This window comes from Vombatus ursinus, unplaced genomic scaffold (genome assembly GCF_900497805.2).
Source record: "Vombatus ursinus unplaced genomic scaffold, bare-nosed wombat genome assembly UNPS02009573.1, whole genome shotgun sequence".
Classification (NCBI taxonomy): Eukaryota; Metazoa; Chordata; class Mammalia; order Diprotodontia; family Vombatidae; genus Vombatus; species Vombatus ursinus.
The window spans coordinates 22,393,493-22,419,774 of record NW_020949351.1 but is presented as its reverse complement, the minus strand read 5'-3'; the positions used below and the strand labels follow the sequence as shown (position 1 = coordinate 22,419,774).

Below are 26,282 nucleotides of genomic sequence, written 5' to 3'. Positions count from 1 at the left end.
CACACACACACACACACACACACACACACACACACACACACACACACTGATGGGGGCAGGGGAGAGAGAGAGAATAGTTGAGTCTAGGAAAACTGATGAGGTCACTGAGAAAGACTGTTGAGAGGAAAGAGATGAGGGCCCAAAGATAGAGTCTTGGGGTTTACCCACAGATAAGAGTCAGACCATAGCTGATAATACAGTAAAGGGATTTTGAGAAGGCACACTAAGACAGGTAGAATCAAGAAAAAGTAGCATCACAAAAACCCAGAAAAGAGAATGTATCAAGGAGAAGAGTATGGTCACAGTGTCAAATGCCACAGAGAAGGCTGGAAGGATGAGGAGTGAGAAAAGTCGATGGATTTGGCAAGTAGGACATCATTAGTAACTGGATGGAGTAGTTTCAGTTGATTGGGTCATAAGCCAAAGTAGAAAGGATTGTGACCATGAGAAGAGAGAAAGTACAGGCAAGGAGTACATGCAAGTTTTCTTATTTTGGTTGTAAAAGGGATGAAACATAGGATGATTGATTACATGGGTAATAGGGTCAAGTGAGAGGACAGAGAAGACATATTTGTAGGCCTCGAGGAGAGGCACAGTAGAGATTGAAAATTGGGAAGGGGGGCAATGCAAAATGATGATGGTTGTTTTTGTTACATTGAAACTAGGTTTTGAATCTAGCCTTGGAATCATTAGTTTTCCTTGGCGACATTCACTGAAATCTTAAGTGCAGCAGTTCACTACTAGGATGCACTGATGCTGGGTTTCTAACAAAGTGAGTTTCTTCTACTCCTCAAGTTCAAATGTCTCCTACTGGCTATGTACTTTAGCGTGCCACAAGCGGTGTAGTTAAGTATCCTTTTAAAGCCATACCTTTTAGTTTTATTCCATCTCGCTAGAAGACTGTCATATAAACTCAAGTTTAGATATTTTAAAAAACATGCACTTAGAGTGAATTTTTAGTGCACTTTCAACTCTCCAGACCACTTACCCTTGTCACACAGCAGGTGTCCTGGCACAGTCTTTGTTCCTCCATCTCCACAGAGCCTTTTTGTGAGATAACAGGATCTTGATTGGACATCTGGCCAATGCAGGTGAAGCTTTGGAGAGAACTAACTAGGAACTAAGATCTTTAGTTATTTCAGGCCCTGAATGTCTCTCAGAGAGTAAATAGCTTCTTAGTGATGGCGATGGCTCTGGAGCTCCATCACTTGATCAGATGTTTCCATTTACTCTGTGTTGGCTGTAAAATTATGCTTTCATGTGTATACACAATAAGGAAGGATCATAGAGACCACACATCATTCATTATGAAACAGATCATAGCAGTGATAGCTTAAAAGGCCTCAAACCTCCCATTCCCCACCCCCACTTAGAAATCCACCATAAGACATCAAGCAGTATTAAACCTCATTTTAAAGATGCTGAGACAGACTCAGAGAAATTATGTGAGCTCAAAGTCACATACCTGGTAAAAAGCAGAGTTGGGATTAACTTGAACCCAAGGCTCTTAACTCCAAATTCGGTATTCCATCTACTTAACCACCATCATATTCCTCAAAAGGAAATCCCAATCACATGGCCCACTCCAAAAATAGATGAAATACTGCTGGATAATTGAACTTTGACTGTATTCAGAGAGCTTTTTTTTCCACTTTTGCCTCTGAAAATTTCATCATAGTTAAACACATTTGTTTTAATTTTGAATCTAGCATTTTGCATTTGGGAAATATGTTATTTATGTAAACACCAAGTAGTTCATAGGATGACTGCATTGGACTATTGGGTTTTAAAAGTATTGCTTTTACCACATTGTGCCCCATCAAACATTTGGATTTTCTTTGGCCATTGATTCACTAAGGAAGCTAATTTTTCATTCTTTCTTTTTCCATATAACATAATTTACCACCACCTATATTAAAAGGTTTAGTGTTTCAAGAATGTGTAAAATGGTGACAGTACATGTATTAGACTTAGAAGCAGGGAAGTAAAAAGTTGAAAAAGGGGAAACTACCCTCAGTATCAGGACTCTTGTGTGTACTTATCGCTTTCCATCGGATAGGACACTGGACTCAAGAGTCAAGAAGAACAAGGTTGAAATACTGCCTCGGGTACTTACTAGCTGGGTTATTCACTTAACCTCCCTGTGCCTCAGTTTCCTCATCTGTGAAATAAAGGAGGGTAGACTTAATGGCCTCTAAAAATTCCTTCTCACTCTAAATTTATAGGACGGATAAACGTGGTTTGTCCTGGACCCATTTGAGTAACATATCGTTATTGATTTTCCTAAAGCACAGGTCTGACTATGTCCATCCCTTACTTAGACTGAATGAAGTTAAGGCAAGACACTAGTGGAAAAGCCAATGCCTCCACTCTCCAGACCATAGGTTCCCAAAGTGGGTGCTGAAATGATGGGGGAGGGTGGTATGGTAGTAGCCTCAGGTGCTGTTCAGGGGTATTGAATAAAAATAAGGGGGCAGTGGAAACATAAAGAAGAAAACATAAGAAAATTTTGAAAAACTGTTCATACGTGTTTCATCTGTTGTGTAAAGTTAAAGTCACAGTGATTACATTATTTTCCAAATAAACACACAAAATGCATATTATAACCAATCAGTGGTCAAGTCCACCAACAGGTCTTAAAAAGTAAGTGTTGGCAGGTGAGTGTGTCATGCATTTTCAGGAAGTCCAGCATGCATCAGCAGAAATATATGCATGTAATAACTTATTTACAATATGATGCCATATGGTTACATGAGGCAATATTGCATCATCAAAATTTCAATGCAGGAAAAAGCCACAAATTTATAATAAATTATTAAATTTAAGATGCATCATTTTTTCAAAAATGTGTTTCATATTTTTTTTTAAAAGACATGAATTAAAAAAAACTTAAAGGGTTAAAGAAAATAGATTTCTGGGGAGGGGGGCAGTGCTAAGTAATTTTATTTTTTGAAGGGGGTGGTAAGCCAAATAAATTTGGGAACCTCTGATGTAGACCTTTTCTTTTACATTCCTGCTTTTATTATGCATATCTGCCAACAACAAAACCTCATTAGTCTTCTTTTATTTAGCTCTATGTAGCACAGAAGTTCTGTCTCGTGACCATTATAATATTTATATAGTTTTAAGGTTTAAAGAGAGCTGTCCTCAGGACTCCTGTGAGGTTGTTGGTATGAATATTAATATCTCCACTTTACAGAGTTATTAAATTCTTTACACATGATCACTATGCTAGTAAGTGACTGAAGATGGATAATTTGATGATTTACAGGAAAAGAGTGAAGACATAGTAGAGAATATATGAAATTCATTTCCTGACATCATATATTACCCTCCCCCCTCAAAAAAAAAAAAGCCCTAAGATCCTTGTTGGTTACACATGACAAAAAACACATGACAAGCACTCTAGTACATCTTGTATGCATATTACATGGTCTTTCTCCTTATTTCTTTACTTTCTTCCTTTCTCTTTATCTTCTTCCTTCTTTCTTATTTCCTCCTGCCTGTAAACTGAAATATCCACAACTTACCTACCTCTTCCTACTTTGCTACAGGTCACTCAGAAGCAACTAGATAGCTCAGTGGCTAGAGCACTGGGCCTGCAGCACTGACCCAAGTTCAAATCTGGCCTCAGGTACTCACTAGCAGTGTGACCCTGGGCAAGTCACTTAACTTCTGTTTGCCTTAATCTATTGGAGAATGAAATGGTAAACCACTCCAATATCTTTGCTAAGAATACCACATAAAGGGTCACAAAGAGTCAGACTGAGCCACAAGAACTGAAGTTACTCACAGGATGAAACTGATAGAGGGCCATAGGCATCTGGTAACCAGATAACCCCTATGCACAACTGCTCAAAAGAGTTAGGATTTGCAGATAGAGTAACCTAAATATTTGCTTTATGAACTTTTTTTTTAAAAAAACAGTGTCTTTCAGAGAGGCAGTTACTGTGGAAGTACATCTCATTTGGTGTTGGAGGACCTGGATGTCAACCCTGTTTTTGAGATTTACAACCTGTATGACCTTGAATGAGTAATAACTTCTCTGGCCTTCACCTTCTTCGTCTTTAGATCAGGATGTTGGACTAGATGTGCGCTATGATTTTGCAGAAGGATGTGGACAGGTTATCACACAGAATAAAGCGTAACTGGGTTTTGATCTTTACTTGATGAGGGTAAAAGATCACGGAGCCAGCAAGTCAGGTATCTCAAGATATGATTTTCTGTTACAGGATGCTGAAACGAACGTGGGACAAACGGAAAACAAGAGAACCACTGCGAGCCAGGAACTTCCTCAGGAAACCCCAGAAGACAATGATGTGTTTGGTATGTACTCCAAGAACTAGAAAATGGTGGGAGCCTTTTGAATAAATGCACACAATATGCATGTACTTGCATACACTCTCGTTTATTATGCATTTAGAAATACATGATGCTATGTATTTAGAAATACATGAGAATATCATATGTAGAGTACTATATATCCCCAAAGAGAAGCATAGCTATAGTAATCAAGAGACCCAATATAGTGTACTTGCAGTCTTCTTTTTGTGGTAGTTATAATTCTGTTTCTCCGAGCATGATTGTTTTTAGTATAGGGATTTGTTGGTTATTTAGAAAAAACTAATATTTCCCATAAAAATGAGCAAATGAAGAAGTAAAAACGCTAAGGAGTGTTTGTTTTACTTTTGTTAACTTTAATTCTTCCTTATGAAAAAAGTAATCAGAAGCAGTTTAACAGGTAAATTCTTTTTCCTCCCTAGTCAAAAGAACTTGTATAGTTCTAAAAATGTAAGACTTTTAGGTATTATTGGAATAATGAGTGAGTGAAAATAGGTTACAGGCTAAAGTCACTAAAATCTCCTTTTCTTTAACCAAGTTCAGTCTGATTTGTTGAATATCTACATGTTACCTTTCTGCTGGGAAATGCCCAGTAAACCCCCACCCCCCTTCTCTTTGCTTGTTTATAAAATTGCTCTTTTGTACTCAATTTCTTATCAGCCTAGATTACGATGGGAAACCTCCTTGTATCTCTTCTTCCTTTTTCTATTCTTTTGTTTCTCCCCTGCCCACCTTTCCTTTCCCTGTAGAAGACTTTTGTTCAATTTTTCATTATTTTAAGACACTTGTGAAAATAAATACTGATCCAAAGCCAGAATGAAATGCAGATGACCCTAACAGAAATCAGATAGTGAGTATAAAACAAATACAATACAAACCTGTATGATTTTTATTTGCCTTTTATTGATATCCATAGCAATTTGATCGACGATTCTGAAAACAATTTGCTATGTGTGGACTTATATTCTTATATTCTAGAAGCAGTGGATTTAATGAGATGAGAACTAGAGTTAAGAGAGATATAGCTTCAGATCCCATCTCCAAAGGGTACTAGTTGTGATGAGGAAGGACCTTTCTGAGCTTAAGCTTTTTCAGCTGTAAAATGGGAATAATGTCTACTGTAATGCCTAGTTTTGTTGTGATGATCAAATGAGATAATGGCAAAAAAGTGCTCTGTAAACCTTAAAGAGCTATAGGAACGTCAGCTATTATTATTGATATTTGGAAGGAGAAAAGTCTGGGAGTTATTACAGCGTTTATACTGGTAAAGAGCAGCAGGGTCAAATCAGACTTTATGAATTGAATAGAACTTCTACAGACTCCATGAACTTTAAAATCAATGCCATTTATAATTTGTTTCTCTAGATTTTTTTCTATTCTTATCTATAGCAGCTGCTTAGAGATGGACTTTTATGACATTCCCGTGAGATTATGAAAAAGCAAAGCAAAGGGTGTATATAGCTCATTCAGCTTTTGCATGTTATGAGTGAAAGTGATTTTGTAATAATTTTAGCCAACCTCTCATCCTTCAAGGAAATTCAATCTTACCTTTGATAATGGAGTATTGACAGTTAGAAGGTATGAGGATTATTCCAGAGCACAGTGCCTGGCATATAGTAGGTGCTTAATGAATGTCTATTGACTATTGACATTCTGAGAGAATTGATGTGAAGTATAGATTCTGTTCTAATATGATTGGTTTTTCACTCATTTACAAAGATGAAATAGTGGTTGATAGGTCTCTAAACAGTTAACCTTTCTGGGATGAACATTCAAAACACAGGATCTCACAGAGTCAGCGAGGTGACATAACGGATAGAACACTCAACTTGAAATCAGTAAGACGTGTCCATCCTGAGACACTCAACACCTGTGAGGCCTTGGACAGATGTCTTTGCTTCTCTTAACCACAAGCTCCTCATCTCTGATAATAAGCACCTGCCTCATAGGGTTGTTGTGAGGATCAAAAAAGATAATATCTGCAAAAAGCTTTCTTTGCAAACCTTAAAGTACTATAGAAATGTTTGACATTAGCTATTATCATCTATATCAGAGTGTACAGATGAACTTTAAAATTGGGGGCCAGGAGTATTTAAGACATTCAAGATAAACAAAACCATAAACTTGCTTCTAGCATTTCTTACACTGCTGTAAATTCTTGGGAAGCACAACAGATTGAAATGCTCTTTAAGTTACCCCCTTTAAACAGCATTTTTTCCTTCACCAGTAAACTGCCATAGACCCCATCTAGCTATTCCATGACTGAGTATGACTTAAAACAGAAACAAAACTTACAGGAGTTCTGTAATCCTAGGTATATGCATTTCATGTGACATGACATAACCCCTCTATCTGTTAATGGCACCACATTCCTCCCAGGTATCCAGCCTAATCACCTTGGAGTCATTTTTGAACCTACCCATTTTGAGCTAGAAGGGGAAAAAGAGGGAATAAACATTTATTAAGCTCATACTATGTGCTAGGCATGGTGCTAAGAACTTTACAAAAATAACTAAAATAGCTAATATTTATATAGCACTTATGATGTGCTAAGCACTATGCTAAATTTAGCACTTTACAATTGTTATCTCCTTTGATCCTCACAACAACCCTGGGAGGTATTTCATGATAGATAGATAGATGGATGGATGGATGGATGTGCAGACAACTACATATGTTTGTGTTTATGTATACACACACAAATGTATCTTACTTAGTCCTCACAAGAACCCTAGGATATAGGTGCTATTATTATTCTCATTTTATAATTGAGGAAACTGAAGCAGGCAAAGTTTAAGTGACTTACCTGGGGTCTCACAGTTCCTAAGAAACCTAAGTTCAGCTGTCTTATTTTGAGATGATGAATCTGAGCGTACTGAGGTAGCAAGTAGCAGAGCGTGCCTGGGACTTGAATTGAGGACTTCTGCTTCCAAATTTAGTTCTTTTTCTCCTTTATGATATACAGTTTCCAGGCAGCTAGGTGGTGCAGGGAATGGAGTATCAGGCTTGGAGTCAAGCTGACTTGAGTTCTGACTTCTGGGCAAATCACTTAGCTTCTGGTTGCCGTAATCCACTGGAGAACGGAATGGCAAACCATTCCAGTATCTTTGCTAAGAAAACCCTGTGGACAGTCCATGGGATCTCAAAGAATCAGACATGACTGAACAACTGAACAACAGACAATTCCACTTTCATCCTGTAAGAGGGAGAGGAAAATACATACGTCCTTAGAATGAAATGGTAATAATTATTCTTATATATTTGTTATGGATCTATAAATATCAAAATCAGAGAGTTCTCTACTATACAAGCAATAGGTAGAGAAAAGTTGTCAATCAGGACAAAAATATTAAATGTAACAAGATGAATTAGTGAAAAATTAGCTTTTATGGGATACTGAGACACATAATGAATATCTGAATTCAAGATCTATGCAACCAGATCAGGAAGCCTTCCTAAGTGACCTTATGATAGCCAAAACAATTCAGTTGATGATACATTTATTTTTAAATTCTCTTTTACATTTTTTATAGTTCTAGCCATTTTTAGAACTACTTCCATCTACTTTAAATATACTCTCTGAGATTTCCCCCAAAAAATATTGCATTTGCACCATGATATTGTTTTGAATTATTGGAACAATAGAAAGAAAAGCTGTGACTCCTCCAAGGAGCCTAGGGAACAATGTTTTTACCAAATTTTGTAGAGCCATATTGTTTTGCTATAATCTGGTTACCTTGTTTAACACAGCCAAATTCTTGCAACTTTGGAAAGCAGGTAAGAAAGGATATCTGCCACCATACTTTCAAACTTGATACATATAATTGCAAGTTTTTTTTAATATTTTGTATTTTATTTCAACCATTTTATTTCTTCAGTGTTCTACAGTCATTTTAATCAGTTAAAGAAAAGCTAGGAGGCAGATAGATGAGCTCTATCTGATCCCCCTCACTGCCCCTAACTAGTGGTATGACTTTTGAAACTTGCTTGATCTCTTATTCCACATCTGTAAAATGAAAAGAGTGGAGAAGATCCTCTCTATTCTAAAATTCTATGATTCCAAGTAATGCTAACCTAAACAACTCTCTGATCACTCCTGAATTCACATTTCTTGAAATGTCAAATTATCCAACAGGGGGCACCACTGGTCTCTTCAAAAAAATCAGTGAAACTTAGTCAAAGTAGTTACAAACTTTTCTTTCAAAGCTGAGAACTGAAAGAATGTGTTAACTGTGTTTTGTGTCTCACATACTCAACACAACTGTTGCCATTTAAATTCCATTCTAATTATACAAAAAACATCTCTGTAATTCTGGTATGATGGAAAGAGCACTTAAAGGGACCTAGGTTAAAATCTTGCTCCTGGTGTTTCCTACTTGTGTAACCTTAGCCAAGTGGGCCTCAGTTTCCCCATCGAAAAAATGTGGAATTTGGACTAGACATCTTCTGAGGTCTTTTCCTGCTCTATATCTATAAGCCTATGGTCCAACACTCTTCACAAATCATTCACAGGTTCTAGAAGGGCAAAAGTGCAGTTGAGCAATTATGAAATGTTTTATCATTTCATTATTCTGGAGCAATGAGAATGAAATTATTTATCTACTTTTGTGTTTAAACACAAAGTGTACGTTTGTGAAGCACAGCTCACAATCCAGTAATTTTTTGTATTTTAAGACAATTTTAGTTGGAACTGGTTGGGAACAAATTCATTATGTGCATGATCAGCTTAGTTCTATCATACAGCTTGCTAAAATATCCTGGTTTATTGTGTTGCTCACACCCTGAGCTGGAAGGAAGAGAGAGAGCACAAACTTTCACAATGAACAGTAATACCTTTCTGTACAATAAAAAGAACACAAAAAAAATACTTTTAGTATTTATCACTACTGCTTTTACGAACCTCTGTGGAACAACTTTCTCTTTTTTAAGTGGTAATGAAACTTTGCTTTAAAAAACAAAACAAAACCGTATATGTGTTTAGTCACTCTAAGGAATGGAAATCCTGAGTCAGCCAAGATGGTACCATTCATACAGGCATCACTAGACTAGACCCGACATCTTTGTCTACTCCCCACATCCTAGTGCACACTGCATGTGGACTCCAAGACTAACAAAGACACCCAGAAATCCCTACCACACATTCATATATACACACCCCATGCACCATAATGATGATCTAAGACACAGAGACACAAGTGCAAGCATAGCCAATAAGTACCATACTAGCCTCAGCTGGTCCATTGCCATAATACAATCCTACTTTCCCACCTTAAAGCTCTTTCTCATTGCAACATCCACTGAAACTTACCAGATGCTGTTTCACCACCAAGTGGAGACTGGTTTGATCCAAGAGATGCCCTAGCAGTCCTTTCCATTCTCTGGCTCCTTTAAATACCCCAGGGGGCCATGCCCTTACCATCAGTTACCACTTGCATCAGCTATTTCTCATAGTGCTCATTCGTTTGAATAGTTCCCCATACAGAGTGTGAAATGCTACCTGTGCCCTCCTTCACCTTCACTCCTGCTAGTTTTCTGCTTTCCCCACTGCACTGACAAAAATTAAACTAGGAATGATGTTAATGTTTCTTTTGTAGTACACTCTAAAATATCCAAATATTGTATCATCTAGGCTTTCTGAACAGGCAGGAATTGATTCTTTCATAATCAAACTTCATTTGTTTAGCAAATCATTTTCAGAATTTACAAATACTTTGACTTTCACTCAGATATAAATTGAGAACAAATTGAAGAGTACAGAGTTATGGTATATTTGTCCTAATGAGCTTTGCCATTTCTCAATGTTCTACCACGTCTAAGCTTAAGAGTTAAATGTGAGTCAATAGGTCTATCACTAAAACAGCAAACAGGACTGTGAAATGTATAACTAGATATAATTGCTCCAATAATCAAATAATCATGTCTTTCTAAAGAATTATGCCTTGATGACCAGTCTCTATCTCAGAGAGCAGATGATGAAAGACATTTCCCTATTCCTGGTGGTGAGTCTGGGGACTACAGCAGCAAAATGTCAGACATGGTCACTTTGCCTATTGATTTTGCAAAGTTATTTGTTTTTGTTTTGGACTGTTCAATGAGGGTTGGAGGACGGTTGTACCAGGAAATAGTTGATATACAACAAAATACACCAAAAAATTTTTTCAGAAACTTTTATGCCTGATTTGGATCCCAAATTGAGAAGGGGAGGAATGATAGTGTATAGAGGACAGCAAAAAACAAATTTTATAAAGGCCAATGGTGTGGTGAAAAGCAGATTGGGCTTGAAGTCAGAGGACCTGGCTTAAAGATCCAATTGTCACAAATCACAGATGTTTGAAAGGGGTATAATAAGACTTACAGTACCAGATTCACAGGAATGTATAGGGTTCAAAAATGTGTATGATCTTTTTTTAAAGAACTTAAACAAATGCAAACTCAAATAGTCTTATAAATTTGTTTTCCTGTAGAAACATCCCCAAAACACTCCTTTAACAGATGCATACTGCAACCCCTTTTGCACATCCACATCATCCTCTTCTCCTTATCATCAGCATTAATAATGATAATAATAGATTACATTTATTCACAACTTTAAAATTTGTAAAACATGCCTACATCATCTCACTTGATCTTTGAAACAACACTCTGAGGTAAGTATTACAGGTACTGTTATTATCCCTACTTCATATATTAAGAAACTGAGGCACAGAAAATGTAAGCAACTTGTTCATGTATTATGAGTCAGGGCTGACCAAGCCAGTCTTCTATTAGTTTAGGTCTGACATTGGACCAAAATGAGATACTTATAGTCCATCTAATGGTTAACAAAGGGATATTTACCTAGCCAAGGAAGCAAGTACAACAAAATTAGCAAATATAGCAAAGGAAGGATATTTAACAAAGATTTTCAGTGAGACTGCCACATTAATTCAGATGAATGTAGCTTCCCAACCTTTCTATTGCCCATGGTGGCTTACCAGTCAAGCATTCATGAATAGCTAGAGCTTCTCTTGACTTTTTGTACTCAGGTTGCCAGAAGACCTTTCATCCCCAAGCCAATTAAGTATAATGGATGGTTTCAATACCTTTTAAGGAAAAGAACTAGCTCAGCCCACATGGTAAAGAACTCTTATAGATATTATGCCTACCAGACCATGGTAGACATTTTAATAAATTGCTTAGAAAAAAGTCATTATTTAGAATTTAGCCTTATAGGGAACAGCCTCTACAATCCTGGTTCCTGGATAATAGTCATAGAAGGCATCAGAAGTTACATGGCCAAGTCTCTCCAGTACAATCTACCAAAAACTTGTGCCCTACTGGCATGGCATTCAAGAACCTAGGTTCACCTACATACTAGGAATAGCATGGTGTCTATAAGAAAGTGTGTTTTGGGTTCCAAATGACTGACAGCACAGTTCTTAGTACAACTTCTCTGTCCTTAGCACAACTCTGACAGAGAAAGGGCTTAATAAATGTCCATTGACTGATTTAAAAATAAAGTTTCTGATACAGCTTATTCATAAATTGGGGGTTAACTGTATTCCAATGGTTAGTTTTAATAATTCAATCAAAATTGCTTGATTTTGCCTCAAACAAAATTATACTATGCTGAAAGTTGAACGCTCATTTTTGAAAGCTTTCATACTATTAAATTTGATTTTTCAAGTGTATACCATGTAAATCTATAAAATAAGACCTATTTCTAGAAGGTCATTATAAAGTAAGGGGAAATATCTTCACAGTGATGTTTTTAATATTAAAATGGACATTTTTTCCCAGGCCCATGGTTTCTTCAGTGTTGAAAACTACTACTGAGGAACTTCTTTCTGTGTAGATCAATACCTTCTCTGAAACTTATAGTCTTAAGAGGTTTATCTCAGAAAATAAAAGGTTAAGTGACTTGCCCAGAATCATACAGCTAGAAGGTATCCAAGGAGGGACTGGAATCCAGGGCTCCCTGACTCGGAGGCCAGATCTCTATCCACTACATGAAGGTTTCACTCAAACAAGGACATAAGCAACTTAAAATAAAATGTAATGTTTCTTCCCTTTCCCTTTTTCTTCTTTTTTTTTAAGAACAAGGAAAAGAGAAGTGAAAAGGATTATTTTTCACTCCACACATTGGTGCTTATGTAGAAATATCCTGGTAGTGACAAGCATACAGTTCCGTAGAGCCTTGTCGTTATCCCAGCCCAGCACTCTAAGAATGCTGTCTTTTATATTGTGAGCATACTGAGCTCCACCACCACTCACATCTCCTTTCTTGTGCTCTTGTCCCTTCATGTGGACATTTTCTATGTCATTCTCTTGTACTAGTAATTAAACTGTGGAAGATGTTTGCTCATTTCTTTTATATCATGAGTTGCAATGAAACCTCACCTATCTAGTGACTAACTTTCCAGAACTCTCTGGTTTTTGAAAACAATTCTTGGCTTGGATGTTCTATTTCTTAACAGTGAATTTTCTACCTGTCTGGCCTTGTTCCACCACAGCCTCCCCAAAAAAAAGAAAAGGAAAGAAAAGAAAATCCACCTCTTTCAGAGAAGAAGCAGCCTCTGAGCACCCAGTAACGATGGATCATAGCCCAGAATTGCCAAAGACCTGAAGATAATACCCAATGAGCTGGGACCCCTCAGTTACATTACATGGAGAGAAGCACTCCAGACAGTTGTCAACATCTCTGAAAGATGACCCTTTTCACAAGAAAGCCTGTAGCTGTAACTAGAGACAAGGAAAGAAGAACTGAGGGTGCGGAAAGAATCCAAGATTTTCTAGCCCAAACTATAATTGATTAGGAACCCCCTTCACAACATTGCCCACAAATGGTCATCCAACCTCTGCCTAAAATCCTCCAGGGATGGGCTACTCACTGCTTCCTGAAACAACACCCTGCTTTTTTGGCAGCTGTATACTTTTCATAGAAGATGAAGGTGGAAAAAGCATAAACTAAAAAAAAAAGGGAAGAGAGCACTAGCTTGTATTGGTAACACCAATTCCAAATGGTGAACAGGAAAGAGAATAGGAAAAGAAATGGAAGAGAGCTGGTAATGAACTTAGAATAAGTCTTGATGAACAAGCACCATCAAAGAACCAGGGAAATCCCAGAAGCCATTCTATGGTGTATATGAGAAGTACTCCAGTAAAGTGAAGAGGGAAGAAGCTTAAAAAGATCATGAAAGTTTGAAAGAGAAAATAGACATCTCTACAAGATTTGAAATATATAAGCGAAGGAAGATATTGAAGGATTAATATAATATTGGTTCACTTACTTAGAATGTATGATATAAGGATTTAGAAAAGGTTTGTTTAAATTATTTGCAGATCCTGAGTCACCCAAAGTTTGTGGAGGAATGTCATATAATATACCAGTCTAAATTAAACTATGTTTATATGAATGGTTTAAATGGAAAAAAAATCTGAGACCATCCAGAGATGATCTTAGTGTGTTTCATAAAGACAAAAGAAATTTTTATGGGCAACATGCATAGGCTCAGAGCTTAGTTTTGGAATGGTGGTTTTGGTTCTTCCACTAGCCATTTTTTAGACTTGGGTGCTTGATTTCACTTCCCTCTTTAAACTTCTCTTTAGCCTGGGAGAGGGTCTTGCAGACTTCTGCATTCTAAAGATACTGTATTCCTCCAGCTCCTGCCTGAACCAAACCAACAACTTCGAGCTTTTACTTTCCAGGTAGCTGGTAAGTGGTGTTTTGCAGTTCTGAGCTTTAAAGACCTTCTCTGCTTTTCATGTGGGATTGCTGTGGCTAGGAGTCCCTAGTTCTTAGGGATAGTTCAGTTGATCTTCCAACCTTTTGCTACAGGCTTTCTCTCTAGTTAATCTCTCTTTCCCCAGGCTTCTCTGAATCAAGAAAGATTGGTGGGAAAGAAAAATACATACACACATTCTCTCATTATCAGATAAAACATTTGAGTTATAAGAGACCAGAGGTCATCTGGCCCAAACAGATCATATTGCAGATGAAGAACTAAAGCCCAAATGGGTGAAGGGATTGTTCAAACACACAAAGGTAGAAGTAAGTAGCAGAGCTTGGATGTGAACCCTGTTCTTTTGACTCCAAAACCAGATCTCTTTCAATCGTACAACACTATCTCATAAAGAAATCTACACAGGCAGTTTGGCTGCATGCCACGAATAGGGAGATCAGTAAGACTGGCTTCAGTATGTAAAGTGAGTTTACAACAGAATTTTGCATGTATGCAGAATATTTTGACTAGTGCTATGCTACTGAGGCTTTCTCTGTCCATAATCACTTTCCATAACATCAGTAGTTATGAGGGCTTGGCCACTGAGGGTCCAGTCCTTGGAGCAGGCATGACAGGCTCCATCTGCTGCTAAAATATGTGGAAGCTATAGTGAGCTTGCTTCTGGAAGCATGAGGTAACTCAGAATGTAGGGGCCCAACTCTCCACTTCAAAGCAAGTGAAAGTATGCTGTGAGTATTTGCCGTCCACTTAATGAGTGGGCAAGAACAGCCTTTTGATTGGAATGTCAACCAGAACTGAATGTGTATTCTCCTAGGACTTTCATTGACCAGGCCCTAGGTTTTGATCTAGCTAGTAAGTTAAACCTGTTATATTCAAATTCAGTATTTCCAACTCCATATTCTGGTTGAATACTGAAATTACTTACTTAAGTGCTTTCCTTCAAATGAAATAGGTGAATTCCCTGAGTACATTGCATCCAGGCTCAAATTAAGTAGATTTCAGACCATGTGCATAACTAAACATGGCATTTAGCTTCCACAGTGTATGAATATTGCATTGCTGGAGCCCCAACAAGCTAACATCCGGCTTAAAAAAAAAATTCAAATGTGGTGGGAGTGGGGGAAAACCATTCTCCACCCTCATATTTTCCTTGTCCATGTTAACATTTATATTACACGATAGTGATCTGCATTTTATCCAACTTGGAAAGAAGTCATAAAGCCATGGTATATACTACAGTACCTGTGGATTCTGGGACTGATATTAGCTCCTCGCCAGACTGAGAAAGCATCGGCCTTGCCTTAGGTGTTCCCCTTATTAGAAATTGCCAAGACCATTTATAAGAGGTATGCATCTTGGGTAAGCTATACTGTGTGCTCACTACTCCCACTGCTAGTCTTCCCCACAAAGGTAGTGTCCATGGCAACAACAAAACATTCTTGTCCAAGTGAAATCAGGTGAAAATATATTAGCAAGAGCAGTAGCCATGAAGTCACAAAAGAGCAGACTGATGAGTATGTGTATAAAGGAGAAAGACCATCAAGTCAACAAGGAGAATAATGTTACGGCTTGGTTTTACGGATATGAACCTCATGTCTCTTTTAGCTCTAGCATCTGACTCCAAATCAGTATCCTGGAAGCCAAACTTCACAAATCAAGGGCCCATGGATACATCTTATTTGTCTCCACTTTCTTGAGAGCAGAGTTTATCATGTCTATTTTTGAAGCCTTCGCATTTAGCACACAATTTTGCACATAGTAGGCATTTTAAAATGTTGAATTCAATTGAATTCATACTAGTACCAAGCAATAAGCATTTATTAAGCACTTACTAAATACCAGGCCTTGTACTAATTAAGAAAAAGGAAAGGCCTTTCTCTTCAAAGAGATTACATTCCAAGGAGGGAAGACAACACATAAAGGGGAGCTGAAATACAATGAGGAGGGAGAAGGGATGATCCGAGAGTCAGCACGGCTGGAGGGAATGAAGTATGGCAGCTATCCTGAGCCTGTCCCCAAAATGGTGTTTCTGGAAGGAATTCACCAACGAGAGAAGGGGACTGGCAGCTTATCAAGCCCTTAATAAATGTGTATCGATTGGTGGTTGGTTGGTAGGCTGGTTGGTTGGTTGACTACATGGCATGTTGGAGGGGTATTCCAGGGGGACTAGTCAGCTGAGTCATGGTGGCAAAGCAGAGAGTCAGAAGCACAACTGGGAGAGGAATGAACCAAGGAACTGCTACAGGCAGTGGAAGACACTAAAGATGGAGAAAGAAGAGAAGGGACAGAACTATCTGGTTCAGTGTGAATAATGACATCATTTATCATGATTAATAAAAGTTTCATGAGCTTGAAATTTGTTTCTCTCTGCACCACTTTATTGATCCTGACCCTTCAAAGTGAAATGTGTTACTTAGAGTTATTCCAGGTCATTAGGTCCACAGAAGGACAAGTGAATAGTTTATAAAAAAACAAAGAGAATACACAATCTTAGAATAGTACAAATAACAGATGTGATGGGTTTTGGCCAGTGGTTAGCAACAAGTACTAGCATTCAATCCAGCGTTGCTCAGAATACTCCTTACAAGCTGAAGTCTATCTCTGTTTTACCCTTTTGTCTTGCTCATTATGACCCTGATCCTTTTGATATCTAGGTCCACTGTATCTTGGATACGTTATTTCAAAGAGCAAGCTAGTTCATATTGCAGCTTTCTGCCCAATCCCAGCCCCCAAACCTTTGTCATTTGTATTTTCTGACTCATACATGAACCGTGAGATAGTCAAGGGAGGCCAGAGGAATCTTGAAAGCAAACTAAGCTTCTTCCTCATTAGGTTTCATCCCATGATAAATAGCAAGGATCAGTCCTTTTGCATCTTTCTGCCTTCCTAATGAAGCATCTTTTTCTTTCTCTTCAAATTATTTTTCTTACTTTAAGGATAGTCACTAATGTTCTCACTATAGTCTTTTCCCCCTCCCCAATTTTTTTAATAGAGGAAAATGAAAGTTGTGTGCCTTTGGCCACCTAACATGATTATTGGATATGTCCTCTGACTCACTTATCCTTAATGAAGTACCACTTCATAGATCCAGGAAGCATTCAGGTATCTCTTGTATTAGGTGAATCCTAATGAGTTACAGTAGGCTTCACCACAGTAGGTGGATTTTACAAATGGAAAATGGGATATGACGTCCCTTTTACCAGATTTAATTTCACCATCGGGGAGGTAAGAGGCAGTTTAGAGATGCATACATCACTCACTGTAATGCAGCCTGGGTAAATGGGTGTAATTTAGATCCATCAAAATTAGAGTATTTCATTAGGTTGAGGTCTCATACCAGTTATTTTTATTTTGACACACTGTTACAGTTTCCAGGAGGGAAATAAGGTTGACATAAGAGGGATGTCTTTCAGCGAAGGAGACAGTAGAAATATAAATATTCCATTACTGTACTTTACTTGAAGGTTTATGTGTGTTTTGGGGAAGAGCATAGAGATATCTATTAAAAATGCGTTTTGAACTAGATCTTAATGACCTTGTTCTCATCCACAGAGCCAACATGGTGTAGGAAGCACTACAAGTAAACATTAAACACAGAGGTACCAAAAGCAACTGGAATTTAGAATTAGAAAACTTTATTTTTGGAAGAGAAAAAAAGGGTGCTTCATTTGAGGTAGTTAAGATTCTGTGCCTTGGCCTTAATGTAACAGCAGCAAGTCAATTCTAAGGGAAATCCTATTCATGCTTTTAATTCCATTTTGATGAAAACAAACATATCTATAATCACAGGAATATTTCAAGAGGAAGGAGGTATGTTCTGATTTATATATTGTGTTGTAGCAATCATGTATGAGGAAAGTACTGATGCTTTAGAGGCCATGATAGAAGCTGACACATGTATGTATACAATCATAGGGCAGGGTATCTAAAATGAACTATCTATACAGTAGCAAATTATGTCTATGGAGTAAAAACAAAGTTTAGTTCCGATTTGATTTAGAAGTATGATGCTGGCAGACAGCACTTGCGTCTTAAAACTAAAATTTAAAAGACTTTTAGCATTCCCACTAAGGAAAAAATAAAATTTGTCCTCTAAAGGTTTGCATGGTACAGTGTGACCATGTGGGTGTGTTTTTCCTTTAAGAAAGTTGTCAGATATAATTATATAGAAAGTTAGTGTTGGTTACCATATAGGGTTGGAGTTCTTATATATGTTATGTATTTCTTACATATGTTATATCGTTCATATATGGAGTTTTAGCAGGGCTTCTTAGCTTTACATGAGCCCTTTTGGAAATCCGGTGAAATCTATAGACCCTTTCTCAGAATAATATTTTTAAATGCACAAAATCAAACTTAGAAGATTATTGAGGATACCAATTTTATTGAAACACAGTTATCAATTTTTTCTAAATTGCAGACCCCAGGGGCAGCTAAGTGGCATAGTGGATAGAGCACCAGCCCTGGAGTCAGAAGGACATGAGTTCAAATATGGCCTCAGACACATAACACTCACTAGCTGTGTGACTCCGGGCAAGTCACTTAACCCCAATTGCCTCACCAAAAAAAAAAATTGTAGACCGCAGATCAAGAATCTTTACTCTAAGAAATAAGGTTCCCAATTCTGATTTCTTAACACTATGAATAAAATTTTGTACCACCCCCATCCCCATGGCTTACTTCACTAATTTTAAATGATATAAGCATAAAATCACAAAACATCACCGGAAGCCAGGGGGAGGGAGGAAAAGTTGATATCAGGAGAAGTGTCATGGGGGGAAGGCAATTTGAGCACTTGAAAATCTCATAGAACATCTTTGGTGAGAGTGAGGGAAACACTGGAGGAAATGCCAACTGGGACTATGCCACCAAGAAGGTGGCTGAGAAGCATAATAACTGATAAATTGTTACAACTCCCTGAAGATTGAGAATTCTGAAAATTATTTGTATCAACTTAGTAACTCTGTCGAATTTAGGTTAATAAGGAACCTATGTTCATTGGGATGGTACAGTGGATAGAGTCCTACACCTGGAGTCAGGAAAACCTGAGCTCAAATCCCACCTCAGACACTTTTAACTAATGGTGTGATTCCCTTTATCATTTTAAGTCCTAGTTTCTGCAGCTGTAAAATTGGAGAAATAATAGCACCTCCCTCCCAGGGCTGTTGTGAGTCTGAAATGAGATAATATTTGTTAAATGTTTAGTACAAAGCCTGCTTAGGGTCACACAGCTAGTAAGTGTCTGAGGCCCTCTTTGAACTCAGAAAGATGAGTCTTCCTGACTCTAGACCCAGCATGCTATCTTCTGTGCCACCTAGCTGCCCCTATACCACCCTGGCACATAGTAGGAACTTAATAAATGCTTGCATCCTTTCCTCCTTCCTTCTTTACACTCATTATCAGTCCTTGGATTTATGCATCTAGTGTCCTTTACTTTTCCTTTTTTTCTTTCCCAGCATAATATGCTGGCCAAGAGGAAATATGTTTAGCAAATATCAGTCATGATTTGTAAGTAATTAACAGGATGGGAAAAGTCTTAATATAATGATCTTTTGCAGTATCTGAAAATTTGTGGAGTCAAGAAATGAATAAAATCGTAAAGTTTATATTGCCCATTAGCAGAATTATTTTTTTTGCTTCTACTTAAACCAAAAGATGTTCTATGCTTAACAATTTCAAATCAATGCTTGTTTCCATAGTAAAATATATTCTTAGTTTCAGTAGTTTAAAATGGACAACAGTTTCAGAACATGAATATTTTAAAATAAATCTCTGCACAAAAAATACAAAAATTAATGATCCAGAAAAAAATTAATTAACATCTGAGGATCTTGTCACCTAGGACCAAAAAAGATTTATAAACTATATAAATATGTCCTTGAAATGTTATTTAGTTAGCTTTGGGTAATAAATCGAGACTATTTTGATGGCTAACCTGTATGATTCTGCTTGTCTTTTTTTTAAACTATAAAGTTAGTCAACAAGCATTTATTAAGCACCTACTATATGCCAGGTGGGACAGCTAGGTAGTACAGTGGATGGAGTACTGAGCCTGGAGTCAGGAAGACTTAATCTTCTTGAATTCAAATCTGGCCTCAGACTCTAGCTGTGTGACCCTGAGTAAGTCATTTAACCTTGTTTGCCTAAGTTCCTCATCTCTAAAATGAGTTGGAGAAGGAAATGGCAAACCACTCCAGTGTCTTTATCAAGTAAACGCAAATGGGGTCATGAAGAGTTGGGCGTGACTAAATAACAATATGCCAGGCACCTCTGCCAAGCTAATTTTATGCCACAGAAGCATATTCATACTCCAATGAGGGGTTTGAAATTGAAGCTCACAATTCAGCAAAGGTACAGATAGCACTTAAACTTTAATCTTTAATTTTAAACATCAGTGGCAGGAACATTTCTTGATGTTGTTGCTTAACAGTTCCAATCTCGGAGATTATTAAACTGCAAACTTGCCAATTAATTTCTTACCCTGAAATTCCCCAAAAAATAGTTCTGCTTTTTTGAAATAGCACTAATATAATGTATTATTTAATCACTTTCTAATAAACGCCAATTAACAGAAGAGGGATGGATTTGTAGGGAAAGATAATGATTTCAATTTTGAATTTGTTGTTTGGTGGATAGAGCACTGGGCTTGGAATCAGAAAAATAAGAGTTCCGATTCAGTTTCAGATGCTTACTAGCTGTGTGATCCTGGACAAGTTACTTAACTTCTGTTTGCCTCAGTCTCCTCATCTGTAAAATGGGGGTGATAACACCTACATCCCAGGGTTATTGTGAGGATAAAATGAGATAATTATAAAGCGTTTAGTGCAGTGCCTGGCACTTAGTAAGTACCATATAAATGTTTAAATTATTAAACATTAAAATTAAAATATAAATGTTTAAATTATTAAAATGTTTTTGCAAGATTCACACAATGAATCTTGAAATTGTGGTAGAAAAAGTACCAAGTTTTTCATATTAAGATAAAATCTTCAAAGACCAACTGCAGAAAATGATGTCTTTTTATTTTCTCTTTATTTCTAGTATTAGCATGATATATCATAAAATGTTATGATAATAACTGCCTTCATTATCAGGACAAATTATGTCTAAAATATTTTCTTAATAAGAAAAATAAGTATATTTAGTACTGAATTGCAATAATGTTTATAAGCATGGCATATCCAATTGAAATTAAAGGAACGAGTTTACTTTCAACCAAATCTTTGTATACTGTATCTTGATATCTTTTTTTCCTTTCCCATTGGCTTCATTAAACTATATTTTGAGAAAAAAAAAAGTTTTTCATAGTGATATTCTTTCTGACCAAATGTCTAAATATTTCTCCTCAAGTTACATAATAAAAAAATTTGAAGGGAGAAATTTTATAGCCTTTTTTTTTTCATTAAAAAATAGCAGTAACTGCCAGTAGCTGGTACAAGGGCAGATACTGTGTGGGTACTTTCTCAATCTTAGAATGCCATTACTGAAAAGCAGATATTGTGCCAACATCCATCCATCAGTGCTGCCGTGTTATACAGTTTGTCACCATTGTTCTGCATGGTGCCCTGAGTCACATTTAGTACTATGGTACAGATTTGCAACTGTTCCAGAAAAAAAGACATTTTAAAATAACTGCCTTGTCAATATTAAAAAAAAACTTTTAATATGCATTATATACATTATATAAAATATGTTTTAAAACTTTATATATATAGTAATATATGTAATGTGTTTATATATATATATATACACACATATATATATGTATATATATGTACACACACGTATGTTACACTAAAAGTCATGGCTAGCAACATCAGTGCTTCTATGTAAAAGTTAACCAGAGCAACTCTAGCTTATTTTTTTAAAAAGGACTACAATTTCTGATTTTGATCTTTTACAAGGTTAAGATAAAAAGGTATCTCTAAAGACTTCCAATATTCAATATATAGGTACCTGTAGTATAGAGGAAGGAATACCTCATCAGGAGACAGAGGTTGTGGATTCAGAATTCTATCTCTGCAATTTATTACCCTTATGATACTGGGCAAGTCACTTTCCTTTTTGTACCTCAGTGTCTTCATCTATAAATAGAGGGAGGTGAAGGGTATACTAGATGAGCTGTGAGGTCCCTTCCTGCTTAAAAACTATGATTGTAGAATCCTATAAATTTTCAGATATTTAACCAGGAAAAGATCAAGGTTGGTGGGGAGTAGCATATAATTATGGTTTTCAAAAATTTGAAAGGTTGTCGTATGAAAAATGGATTGGACTTTTTCTATTTGGCCTCAGAGGAGAGAATTATGACAGATGGGATGTTATAGCTGGATCTCATTATTGAGAGAGAGCTTGAACTGTATGACTTCCTTATGGCCCTAAGTTTCTGTAGTTCTTCAAAATGAAAATAGTCTTTAGTAAGCAGTGTGGCTTAACTGTTTGAGAATTATAGAAATCAAACTCTGAGAGTTATTTATGCAAAGACAGGATAAAAAAAACCCTATATTTTAATCTTTTTGAGCAAATAATTGTGGAAACCATTATTATACGTTACTATTGTTTTTGACAGTAAAGTTGTTAAAAAATCAATTACCCATTCTTTTCCCTAAGCTTTTCAGAGATAGCAAATTCTCATTTATCTCCATTCTCTTTTCATATTACTTTCTTGCTAATCATTCTATTGTTTTGGTTTTGATTCTCTTTAAATAAAAAAAATGTCACCCTATGCCCTGTGCCAACTTCATCATCTCAAAGTTGGCTTTGAGGGCATTCCCTCTCCAGCTTACAGAAAGACTGTGTTTGACTTATAGGGTTTTTTTTGTTATTAACATAAGATATCTAAGTGATTTCAAAGTGGCCCCTGGATACAACATGAATCTAAATTCTCCCACACTTGCTTTTCTTTCAACATGAGCATGCATTTATCTTCTGAGTCTTAAATGGTAGGACTATTTGTTGCAATCTTGCAAGTGATCTTTTGATCTTACCTCAGATTTCTAAACATTCATTCTCAGCATGCCTTAAAGATCTCATTAAGGCCAGAAATTCACAACAATCTGAACATTCTTACAAGTTCATTGAAATTTGTATTATCTGCATAGCTTTCTAGCAGCCTATTTCTAAAATATTAACTAATCACACCTCTGTTCTCAGAGCTATACTATAGGACTACGGGTTTAGAACTAAAAAAAAGAACTTCAAAATCTAATGCTCTCATTTTACAGATGAGGAAGAAAGCTAAGGCCCAGAGGGAATCAGTGGTTTGCCCAGCAATTTTAACCTATGTCAGGAGCCCTTTGCACTGTACCATGCTCCCTACACAAGATACAATAAGTGAAGGCCATTTACAGGGGAACTGTGTTCATTTGTGCTTGATTCAAAATGAATGGGGAAAAATTCTAAATTTGTCAAAAGACCATTAAACAAGTTTTAAATATTTATATGATAGATTTGTCATATAAATGACAATGAGATACATAAATGTGTGTAATCATTTAAACTACACATACTCAGAAATACTAAGCAAACTAGATGTTTGTAAAAGTTTCTTATACTTTAAAGTTTTCTATTCAAAATGCTATCTTTGAGCAAAATTCTAAGATCATATTCAATTTATACATATGCATAATTTTTCATTAGGACAAGAACAAGCATATTGAATTTAATAAGCATTGGGCTTTCTTGGGGCTTCTACTAATATTTTTTTAATCACAGCTTTTTTCTAATCATGTTATTTCTACTTTAAACTGAATTGTTCTTCATAATTCCCTTGGGTTTCAATCCAGGATATAATTTTGGTACAAAGTCTTGCCTTAATTTTTGTACAGATGATACAGATTTTATTAGTCATTCTCTATCCTGGCCATTTGGTTGATTCATTAGACTGTCTTGTAACCATAGTAATTGGTTTTTAGAATTTCTTAAAGCATGTTCTGATAAAATCCATTATCTTTAAATGCTTTTACTTAATTTGAATTTTGTTTCAACTGGGGGGTTGGATATTGGTTAATTTATTTGTCTTCCATGAGTTGAGTTTATGGGAAATATGTAAATGAAGTAAATTAGATTGTTAAAAATACTTGTTGCTATTTGCCTTTACAAAATGTTTGTACTTTAAAATGAAAGTTTGTAAAAATTTCAAGTTAATACTATTTTTAAAATGAGAAGTTCTTTGATTTTTATTAGGCTGCCTGTTATCAAGTCATGGTAAGTCTGTCCTAGCTCATGCATCAGATGTACCCAGTATGCTTCATATCAACATGGTACCTTTATTCTGAGACTTTCTCAGAGAATCTCTAGGAAAGTGAAGAGGAAATAAGAGATACTCTGTTTAATCAGGTTAACTGAGGTAGAGACAGGTTGCCCTCAAGCCAAAAATTAAAATGCCTCAAGAATCTTGATTTTAGAGCCCATGTTGCTTTGACCAGACCATGAGGCCTTCCAAGGAAAACCAAATGGAAGTAATTAGTTATGTCCAGGCCAAAGATTCCAAATTGAATTAAAAATTTTGTAGGGGACACAACTGTCTCTCTAGGCCTCCCACTGATCTCTCAGTTTTCAATTCCGAATCCTCATGACTTTATGCAAACTCATTTCATTCTGAGAACTGGAGAACCAAGAGACCAGAATTTTGACAACATGGAGATGGAACTGTCTCTCTGTAAACAGTGATCACAAATAATACGGAGTCATATCAAATATGGTATCTATCAGGGTAAGTCAGTCTCTGGGGGAAAACTATTCCTGTTTTTTAGATAGGGTACTAAAATCTTGAGAAGTTAATGGACTTGTCTGGTGCCTCTTGGAAAACTGGCTGAGCAGCCAACAGTAGCACTCAGGGTTTTCTGGATAATAATCCAGGGTTTTCAACAGTAGCACATACAGCACTCCCTAGGAGGCTAGAGCAAATGAAGAGATAGAGGTCACAGCTGTCACAAGTTCACTGGAGCTCAGAAGAATAAGCCTCAATCTATCAATGTATGTAACTTCTAGACACAGCATGATTACTGCTCTCAAGCATCTTTTTTGTCAAAAATCATTTATCACATACCCAGCTTTGTCCTGCATATTGCCAGATACCAGATAAATAAATCAAGTTAAAGATAAGCTGAGAATAGCATCAACTGGAAATCTGTAGGCGGTAATGAGGGACCGTCAGTCTACTGGCAAATATTGACCCTGTGTAAAGCAATAGGGTAGTTGCACTATGATCCTCCCACCCCCACCTCCACTTCTTTCCCCTAGCTACCTGGAATCTTTTCTTCACCCTTCTTTGACTTTTAAATCAAAATTTAGGATTGGATCAGGAAGCAGAAGCATGCCAGGAATGAAAGGAATGAGAACCATGAAGGTAGCTGCCTTCACTGCTTGGGTTGAGTGCTTGGAACACTGAAGATGAATCTAATGAAAACCAAATCATACCCAAGAGAAAAAAAAGACTAAGAATACCAGTAGCATAATTTCCTGACTCCAGGGCCGGTGCTCTATCCACTGCACAGTTCCTGAAAGAAAAGTGGCTAATATGGGTGACGTTAGGCCCACCTTTGTCCCTCTCTTCAACCTACTGCTCTCATTCTATTCTTCTTGAACAACTAACTACTTCAGACATTTAGTGAGAGCACGAACAAATTGTCTTCAGAACATTGATACATAAAAATGAGCCCATTTTGGAAACATTCCCAGGCAGTGATACTTGAATTACTACACTTTTGGAACACTGCTTAGAATCATAGGATTATAGACCAAGAGCTGAAAGGGACCTTGGAGGTCATGGAGACAAACCCCTTCATTTAACATATGAAGAAACTGAGGGCCAAGGAAGTCACATGGTAAGTGAAGGAGCTGGAATTTACACTCAGGTCTTTTGACTTCAAAGCCAGTGTCCTCTCCACTGTACCAAACTCTTATTCTGTGAGGGAATTAAAATAAGCAGAGTATACGCTAATATTGGCTAGTGACCATAATGGATACAAATTACTGTTCTGGGATGACACTGAAACCCATTATAGATTTGGAAGGAAGTTTAAAATGCTACAAGTGTTCATCAATATCCCATTGACCACTTCTATTTTCTTTTTTAATTAAAATAGGGATCGACTGGGCATTGCTGGCATATTAAAACTTTTCCACATCGGTTTCCCATTTTTTTTCTTCCAGTTTTACCCACGGCCAGTTGGATGCATGCCTTCCTCCTTTCTCTATAGAATAACAATTACATATGTG

General features: G+C 36.8%; 1 protein-coding gene across 7 annotated transcripts in view; it reads left to right on the top strand.

Moving 5' to 3' along the window:
• Positions 1-26,282, top strand: part of MBP (myelin basic protein) — a 207,851-nt gene that overhangs the window by 105,652 nt on the left and 75,917 nt on the right. For all 7 annotated transcript variants that reach the window (XM_027852330.1, XM_027852328.1, XM_027852331.1 and 4 more), the window contains exon 3: positions 4,233-4,326. In XM_027852330.1, the coding sequence (XP_027708131.1) occupies positions 4,233-4,326 (94 nt within the window). The remainder of the gene's footprint in view (positions 1-4,232; positions 4,327-26,282) is intronic.